Raw genomic sequence first — 9,669 nt, 5'->3', positions numbered from 1 at the left:
GCCGGGTATTTAATGTTCGGCTCCGCCCGAACTTAGACTTTCTTACTTGTTTTAAATTTAGCACGGTTTTTTTTTATTCATCAATTTTTTTCCCTCCGTGATATAGCTAAAAAAAAATTGTTCATCAGTATTTGCTTTCCAGTGTGTGTTTTCCATTTCCTTAAAATTATTACTTAAATTACTACATTTTCCAGCAACTCGGCATTTTCAAACTAAAATACAACATATAAATAGAAACTAGGGGTCGTTTAAGTATCGCTATCGACGTTGCCGGCCCCATGTACATATATAACATATACACGGCAACGGGTGCAATGAGATATAGTCGTTTTGCTGGGTATTCAGTTGTAGTTGCACGGCCACATATACTCACTCCTGACTTTTGGATTCTCGTTTGTGCAGTTTGGGCAACATGGGTAATCTATGTGCGAGATGGGGTAACCAACACGAGTGAAGACTTGGGTCACGGCAGAAAGATGAGGAGCTTCGGTGGGGCCACTTCGACTTCTTCGGTTTAGAATCTCACTGCAGGTGCCGCTGAAATCGGGCGTCTGTCTATGTAAACATGTATTTGTTCCAGCAAGGGTTGTGCGCTCTGTTTAGGACTCGCCACGTAAAAACCCCTTCCAGTGAAGAAACAAACTAAAGCCTTGGCAAACATTTAAGGGAGTGCGATTTGAGGGCATGCAACTCTTGAATATCCGGACTCTTAATAAGGAAGGTGCCTCTTCTCGGCTGGTTGATGTCCACGTAAGGACAAAAGCTGACATCACCGCCAGACAAGAAATGCCTGAAGCCTTGCGACCCCTACTACAGCTGCTTTGTAAAGGAGCGCTAATTCGGTGTTGGATTTTTGCTGGTAGAGAGACTCCGTTGTTGAGTACTATCATTCACTCCGATGGACGAACGTCTTGCCACATTCCGCATCAAAGCGAAGTTGTTCAACATCCCGCCTATTTGCGCCAACGCCCGACGGATGAGAAGGACGAAGTGTCTAAGAATATCTGCTATGAGGGCTTTCAGCGCACACACGAAAGCTGCCCCCTCATGATATCAAAATCGTGATTGGTACCTTCAATGCTAGGATTGGCAAGGAAGGAATATTTAGAACCACCGCCGAAAAATTCAGCCTACGCGACGAAACTTCCAAGCAAAAAAGATCCATCAAGCTACATAGCTGTCCCCATCATGTTGTGATATACGTACACTTCCAGGCCCAAGCATAGACTCCGACCACGTGTGAAGGCTTGAAACACTGGCCGAGAGGAAAAATGCCCAAAAACTTTACCAGATAATTAAGCGACTTACGGAAGGTTTAAAGATCAGGGTGAACTCTTGTTAGAACAACACTGGCGACCTATGGACTGATATACAGAACGTAGTGAAATAATGAAGGGAACCCCTCCCAGTCGATGATGAAGGAGCAGATGTCCCACCGCCTGACTACGACGAGGTACGAATAGCGATTATGAGAATGAAGACTAACAAAGCTGCTGGAGCTGACGGCCCTGTCAGCAAGGAGCTGATAAAGTGCATGCATCAACTTTTATGCAAAATAAGGTCAGATGAACGCATGCTAGACGACTGGAATTTAAGTGTGCTCTGCCCAATCCACAAGAAAAGAGTGCCCGCCATACGGATCAACTACTGCGGGATCAGCCTTCTAAGCATAGGTTAGAAAGTTTTATTGAATATATTGTGTGAAAGACTGGAGCCAACCGTCAACGAACTGATTGGACCTTATCAGTGTGGCCTTAGACCTGGCAAATCCACTATATTGGCCTTCTTAAAATCTTTCCCAAATACTCGAATGAAATAATGACTTCGAGATTATTCCTCTGAGAACTATGTAAGTATCGTTCCAGATCTTACGATGCCAGTTTCGAGTCTAAAATTAACGTCATGTTCTAGGTGTATGCGTATCTTGCATCTCTAACTAGCTAACTGTCAATTGTTTTGTCTAAAATACAATAGTGCTTAAAAATAAGATGTCCATAAGCAGCTAAATACGCGCTTTTATATATAAGTTCATATGCCAATTTTAGCAGACTGTACTTCCTGTATGTTGAGAAGCAGCTAGCGGATGATAAACCACAGCACGGGATTGTTAAAAGCGGTCAAATATATTTGAAAGAATTACAAAATGGTTTCCGTTGCAAGCTGTCTCTTTTCAGCTGCTCAATTTAAAACATGAATTATGAGCTTTAGCGTACAATAAGTTTAAAACGATAAATTTTTTGAAATCTTAACTTTTATTGTACACATCAGCAAGTAAACACGAATCAAATAAAAAATCTCGTCCAGCGAAATCTCTACATCACCAACTACACCGCTGACCATTTGAGGTTCTCGTCCGCCCGGTCACACTTAATTGCTTTAACTTTTTGGCTTCCCCCAACCTCCACTGCGCAATAAAAAAGTACAACCGGATAAGTTTAAATGGCTGAAAGTAATTTGTGGGGAATAATTATGTGTATACCTGTAGCGACGAATGTAGCAAAATAAATAGCACAAAAAAAATATTGGAAAACTTTTTGGCACACCGACATTTTCTACAAATTATGTGTGTACATACATACTTACTTATGTACATGTACAATATTTTTATGACCTTTGTGAAGTGATATATTTTTTAACTTTAAAAGTTAGGGGCTGGTCTACATGCCTTTTCAGGTATTCAAATTTGTATGACAACACTATAAATGTCTGTTGAATTAAGTTTTCAACAAAACAAGCAGGTGTAGGTGGACGTGTATAAATATACATTTGTATGTGCATTCTTATTTGCATTTTATAACTTTATTTCAGTTCATTCGAATGTTACTTTAAGGTTTTTGTTTTCTCTGTTTTATGTGAGTTTTTTTTTTGTTGTTCCTGAATATGTGTAGTTTCCATTCCCGCGAGATTTGTGGTCACTTTGCCTAATCGACAATGTAAACATGCAGGAACAATTTATCACGGAGCACTCAAAAAGGTGAAGTATCCACGACGAAAGGGCGCACAAAAGGCGATGGAATACAATCTCCTTCTGGTGTGGGATTCACATTAAAAATAAACGACTTCATAAAATCAACAAAGTAATCGAAACCAACTAAATTAGTGAACACTTACTGAATGGCTGAATAAATGTGTAAGTGAACAAGCGTAAGTCGAAAAAGAACATTAATAAACAAAGACTTAGGTAAACAAATGAAGAAACGAAAGACGTGAAAATGACAGGAGCAAACTCATTAGTAGGTTATGAGAGTGGGCACTAAGTCCATAAGGAAATTAAATTAATAGCTACCAAAGTTAATTTTACTTAAATGCAATACATGCGCAGAATGAGAAAAGTGTAATTTGTGTGAGAAAGAAATTTCACAGCACAGGGCTTTACAGAAAACATTTTTTATCGATATTGGTTTGGCCGATTCCGATAAAGGGTACGAACTGACTATTGCAAGAAGTTATCAATATGTGACCTGGTCTACGGAAAGGGGGCTTAGGTGTCAAAAAATCAATTTTCACTTTTTGGTTGAATCGGATGGAAGATGAGATGCTTTTTCACGTGGTGAAAAGCAGAAAATTCTAACTTGCTTAGAAGTGTACTAAAAATGTGGAGAAAGAAGAGTAAAAATACGACAAAATATAATTTATTGGTAATGAACAAAATACATTGAATTATAAGCTATAAAGACATGATTATACACTAGAAAAACGTATTATGGGCCAAAAATAATAATGCTGAGTAGTTTATGTATTTTTCTTTGTTGTCGTTTTCCTTGAGATCTTTTTACGTGTTGATCCTGAGGAAGATGGACCTGGTTCCTCGTCTGGTTTGAGAACATCTTCACTAGTTTTTGCCTTCCGTTTCTTCGATGGCAAATCTTTCGGCAATGGAGCCACAATATCTACTTTAGATATATCCGAAACTAAGCTGCGAAGATTGTGATAGATGTACCACTGACGTTCCAAAGATAAACCGGCTGGTTGTATAACTTTCGGCATTTCAGGATCGATAGGTTTTAACAGAAGCTTAAAGGACTGCACTTCTTCACTGTCTGCGAATTTCTTTGTTTTTACACAATCTGTAGAGATTATGAAATGATGGAATTGCGTTATTCCAACAAGTGACTTGTACAGTGGTTTAAAATAGCTGTCCCATTCATACCAGACGACTTTTTCAGCCGATACAGCTTTATTATAACCCCCAGGTGATGATGCCTCGACACACTGCAGTAAATCTGCATACGTGTCGATGTTACTGACGGCATACTTACTTTTGAAAATACCGAAGTAACGATCAGGCGCGAACTTAGTGTGCCCGGTAAGTAGAAAATTGAATAAAATAGTTTTGTTAAGACCCCGAGCCAAACACCATTGCAGATATGATAGTACAGTGTTATTCTTATTCTGCCGAACACAATTGTCACAGAAAAGAACGAGTGTTTCAATGTCTTTATAGTAGGTTTGCAGGTGATAATGCAGGATGCTCACAACACAGTTAGGTCCTTTACCAACGTCATCTTTTTCGTCTATCATGTAATTGTACTTTAAAAAAAAAAAATATAAGTAAGATCCTGTAAAGGCGAGCAATTTGAGTTCCTATGATTCAGTTTGAAATTCTAACCTGAACTTTTTGTTTTTCGTCTGTAATTCCGAAGACTCCGCACTTCTTGGTTGCTTTGAAGTATGCTGTACCAGGTTGTTGTGGACTGACAGGGTAGTGAACGGTTTGGGCAAAATCAAATGACAGAACGACTGCTGTAGGGTCAGTATTTCTACACCAACTTTGATAATATTCTCGTTGATTTCGGGCTCGGTGGAGGTGATCAAGAAATTGATTAAGCTTCTGTGCGCGTTCAATGTCAGTAACACCTTTGGCTTGCGCAATCGATATTGTGTTTCCTATTAAAAGAAAAAATACTGAATTTAATCTCAACGTTTGATACAACTATAAAATGAGAAAATAATGAGCTACTTACCACGGCAGACATCGCAGAGATCATCCGCTGGTTTCATAACTGTAACATGGGGTATGTATTTGGACCATATCCGTCGAAAACTGCAATTACTCATCTTCAATTCGTCATCACTGAGTGAAGAAATGTATTTTCGATAAATTGAGGACTTCGTCTCGCTGGATGGCAGTTTCATTATCCGAAAATCCTTAAATTTTGGGAGTCGTCCGGGCAGTGGAAGAGCCATTAAATCGGCTATAGACTCGATGAATTTAACAGCTTTTTCGATGTCAGCCGGTTTAAATGACTTTGGATGTGTACTCGGTTTATTTGCCAGTCCGTGTTGGCGCACTGTTACACCCTGTGCGTGAAAATGACGTACTAAATTTTCGTAACGCTTCGTCGTACAGGCATGTACAAAAAGGAAAAACGAACGACAAACAGGTACTCTGTAGAAGGTAAATTGAATTCTATGCCTCATAACTTCTGTATCCTGTCTCTGTCCATATTTCTTCCGCCCAGCAAGCTTTGCGTATACACTTTCTAGCTTTTCGTTACTCATAATTCCAGCTTCGATGTGACTTAGTATCACTAAATCAAGTTCATTTTTCGACATCTCTAAACAATTGTTCCGCGTACTCTCGATCATTTCCCGTGGTATCAGTGTATGGCATTCATTATTACAACAATCTTTTAATAGAAATTTTGTTACCAGCTCCTCCTCCTTTACATCAACAACATACAGGTCCATCTTAACAAAAGTTTGTTCGGTATCATCTTCTGCCTGAGATACACATACTTCGTCTTCATCATCATCGCTCTCTTCATAGTTTTCATCATCGTTTTCATCATCCTTTTCATGGAAATATTGTCCGTATACGGCACTGAACTCCTCATCAACACTCATGTTTCATTTCATGCGAAATGCGAAGACGATAATCAACAGAAACAGTAAACGTCACTTCTTCAGTGTTACTTTTTTAAATGTTCCACACTAGCAACTTACACGATGAACTATAATAATATTCCGACCAACAACAACACTTACTGGACCAACAACAACACTTACTGGACGTCCGGCGCGGAGAACAATTAACGAGATAATGAGAAACTGACGAAACGAGTTGCTTACTTTTAACAGCTTTTTCACAGAAAACTAGTTTTCGCACGTAAGCTCCCTTTTCGTAGACCAGGTCACATATATCGATAAAAATTTAAATTTTTATTGACAGCTTTAATCGATAATGAATAGTTGCCCATTTATAAAGATGAATATCGATGGCGTTTCATTTTTTTATTTCTTTTTTGTATAACAGATTGTACTTATTTATTTATTGAGTCTTTCTTTCGAAACTAACAATACTTTTTCAAATTTTACAAACTTTCATTATATTTACAATTTCTGCGGAAATGCTTAAGGGCTGTTTGCAGTTCTAGAGAAAAATCACAAGAAATATTTTTTATTGTTTTCTGTTGGTTGAAAAAGTACTTTGCTTTTACTTGAAAAAAAAAATATTATATCATTTTTTTCTTGAGAGCTGCAAGCTGATTTAAGAAATTTTGATAAAAGAAAATTTCTTTTCCATTTCTTGTGCCTCATTTTATACGAATTTTTCCGGTTTTCTGGAGAGCTGCAAACAGCCCTTTAGAAATTTTATTTTTTTACATACATACATATAGGTATATTTATTGAAAATGTTGCGGCTGTCGGAATGGACACGACTCCGAGCAGCAGGATCGCTGGATATCGTTATGGGCAGGCGGTCTGAAAGGACGAGTTCCAGAGTCGAAATTGATATATTTCAGATATCCAAATTTATTATATTGCGCATCGGGAAAATCCTTTCCTTTTATTCTTCCTGCATATCTCGGGATAAGTATATCTCTCGCTAGTCGACTTGGATGGTTCAATAACAGTGCTGAGTAACTGGAGCTTAGCTTTCTTATATCCTCATGCACCGTATTTATATTGAGACCTTTCTGTGGATATTCGTATTTATTATGCAACACGGTGTTTCGCATATGGCGCGTAAAATTTTTGACTGCCGTCTTTGAAGTCTGTTCAAAATGCGATTGCACGCTGTGCCACAAAGCCCGATTTCATATGCCCAACATGGTTTAATCATAATATTAAAAAGCAGCATCTTGTTATTTAGGCTTAATTTAGATTTGTGTCCTATATACATTTTCCAGGTAAGTCTCCTATCTAATGTCCTACCAATGAACATGACACTATCTTTTTGTGGTATAGACTTGCTGTTTATTTTTAAGTTTTGCGCGTTAAAACAACAAAATTGAAATTAACATTTTAAACAGGTGGCAACCGTCTTCAAAAACTAAAAAATAAGTCAAATGTTAATCAAATTTACAAGCGATCCGTGTGCCAAAATTCATCCAAATCCATCTAAACGTTTCTCAGTTGAGAGTTGAGGTCTTACATGGTTCGGTTTCAATAATTCCAAGTCACCCTGTACCGATAAAAAAGTTCGAATACCTAAAAATAAAAAGTGGCAGGTGCGACAATTGACGTTTTTCCACAAAATTTCACGGCGACAATAGTGACAAAACTAAATAGCTCCGTCCGAAATTTTCACAGAAGAATTGTGTAAATTTATTTATTTGGTAACTACGCGCATTTCATTATTTTTCAATAATTTCTCAAATATTTCTTGAAACTATAATTATGGATTTGCAATTATTACTTACTAGCAGACCCGGCGAACTTCGTCCCGCCCAAAATTTTTATATATTTTATTGAAACTTTTTGGTCCAAGATTTTCACCAACAATTCACGTTTACAATTTTCATAGGCACATTCGTCTGCAAAGCGAAATAAATTTTTTCCTCTTCACTCCCTGGCGGCAACAATGACCCGGTTCTATAGTGAATGTCCTAGAAGCTTTACAGTATAGTAGGTGGCAATTTCAAAATGGGTGCGAATCATTGTTCTACAGAAATGCAATATACATATACTTATTTCAGACGAAATACCTTAAAAGTTTGAACGCATAATAATATTGGAAAATCACATCCATTGGGCCAATTGCAACGCAGGAGCGTTCGATATACTCAATGGTGCAACAGGTCGATTTAATCTGACCTTCACGGCCCCTTTTCTCACTTGGCTATTTTTAGTAATAGCTCGACTTCAGCACCACTTGGCAGCACGTTTTTGCAATAGTATTGCATACATATTTAAAACATTAGCCAAATCGGATCATAAATAAGATTTTTAGTAATAACTCAACTACAGCGCCAACTGTCGGATTAAATTGTGAAACTAAACCATCCAGAGACCCACTCAAATACACAAAAAGTTCCGTAAAAATCCATACAACGATTTAGGAGGATTTCACTCACAAACACACCTACAGAAGAATAAAAAAATTCATTCAAAGATAGCTAAAGGTCGGTACGTTTGTAGGCCTCACACCCCTTTTCAAATAGCCCAAATTTTCTCCATGAGTATGGGCTTGATTTCAACTATATACATATCTCCATACGAAGTTCCAGTACTGTACCATGAATACCTTCAGAGATATGCAGTATAAAAATTCGATTTATATGGGAGGTGCCACGCCCCCCTTTCCAACAGCTGCCCTCTTTCTTCATGAGTATGCGATTGATTTCGTATATCTCCATACCAAGTTCCAGAACTCTACCATGAACACTTCCAAAGATATGCAGTATGAAAAACTCGGTTTGTATGGGAGATGCCACACCCCTTTTTCAAAAGCTTAAATTTTCCTCCAAGGGTATGCGATTGATTTCATGTATCTCCATACCAAGTTCCAGAACTCTACCATGCACACTTTCAGAGATATGTAGCATGAGAAATTCGGTTTGTATGGGAAGTGCCACGCCCCCTTTACATATAGATTTTTTTTAGCCTAAAACCATCCTTGGGACACGTGCGAAAACTAAAAAACGGCTTTAAAAATATATATTAGTTGAGATTTATTATATATACGGTGACCATAAATATATTTTGAAAATGCAGGACAATTTTTCAAAAAATTTACAGAATATAATTGCGTTGTATAAAAATAACAAAAATATACTACATAGCGTCATTTGAATAGCGTACTATACAAAGTATGCTTGACAAAGTTTTTATATGGAAGAAAATGCGCAGCACCGTCAACAAAAAAATTGTCGCCCCTATGTTTATTTTTTTTTTAATTTTCAAAAATTTTTAAAATGGGATGTAGAGGTAGAATATGCTATATTTTTATAAAAAGTTAATGAATATTAAACAAACAAAACGAAGACTGTACCTACTAAGTATTAAAAGGATGCGCTATTCAAATAACGAAGATGGTATATTTCTTAATTATTAATCCAATTTTAAACTTTAAACATAAATCACATTTGCTTCATTGGTATTAATCTTTTATAAATGAATATTTACATAATTATAACAAGGCATATTACATATTACTTTACACGAAATATGAACCTCTGTAAAGCAAATTTTTTAGGCAAACTTTGGGTCTTTGAACACGAAAAAATACCCATGGTTTCAAAGAAGTGTTTTCGAGATTTGTTCGAAAAACTTATTTTTAGTACTTTTTCAGTTATTCCTCAATATCTCATGAAACGACCAACAGTTCGAAAGGTATTGATGGGCTCTTTGCAAAAATATATATTTTTTGTGCAGATTGTGTTCCGTAACATCTACATTTCTCATCAGATTTTCATTTACTGTAAAAAGAAAATGATTGAAATT

The 9,669-nt window shown here is 37.1% G+C and overlaps 1 protein-coding gene across 1 annotated transcript; it reads right to left on the bottom strand.

Moving 5' to 3' along the window:
- Window positions 1-3,679: 3,679 nt before the first annotated feature.
- On the bottom strand, window positions 3,680-5,628 carry LOC108363359 (uncharacterized). The gene is made up of 3 exons (XM_017616703.1): window positions 4,965-5,628; window positions 4,610-4,887; window positions 3,680-4,530 (listed from the first exon to the last, which is right to left on the bottom strand). Exons 1-3 carry the CDS (start codon window positions 5,587-5,589, stop codon window positions 3,733-3,735), a joined length of 1,701 nt encoding a protein of 566 aa, XP_017472192.1. The 5' UTR covers window positions 5,590-5,628; the 3' UTR covers window positions 3,680-3,732.
- Window positions 5,629-9,669: the final 4,041 nt, after the last annotated feature.

The sequence above is a fragment of the Rhagoletis zephyria genome, unplaced genomic scaffold (assembly GCF_001687245.7).
Source record: "Rhagoletis zephyria isolate East Lansing unplaced genomic scaffold, Rhagoletis_zephyria_1.1 Rzeph_scaffold_01256, whole genome shotgun sequence".
Taxonomy (NCBI): domain Eukaryota; kingdom Metazoa; phylum Arthropoda; class Insecta; order Diptera; family Tephritidae; genus Rhagoletis; species Rhagoletis zephyria.
Note: the sequence above shows the minus strand (reverse complement) of the source record. Positions and strands in the feature narration are given on the sequence as shown.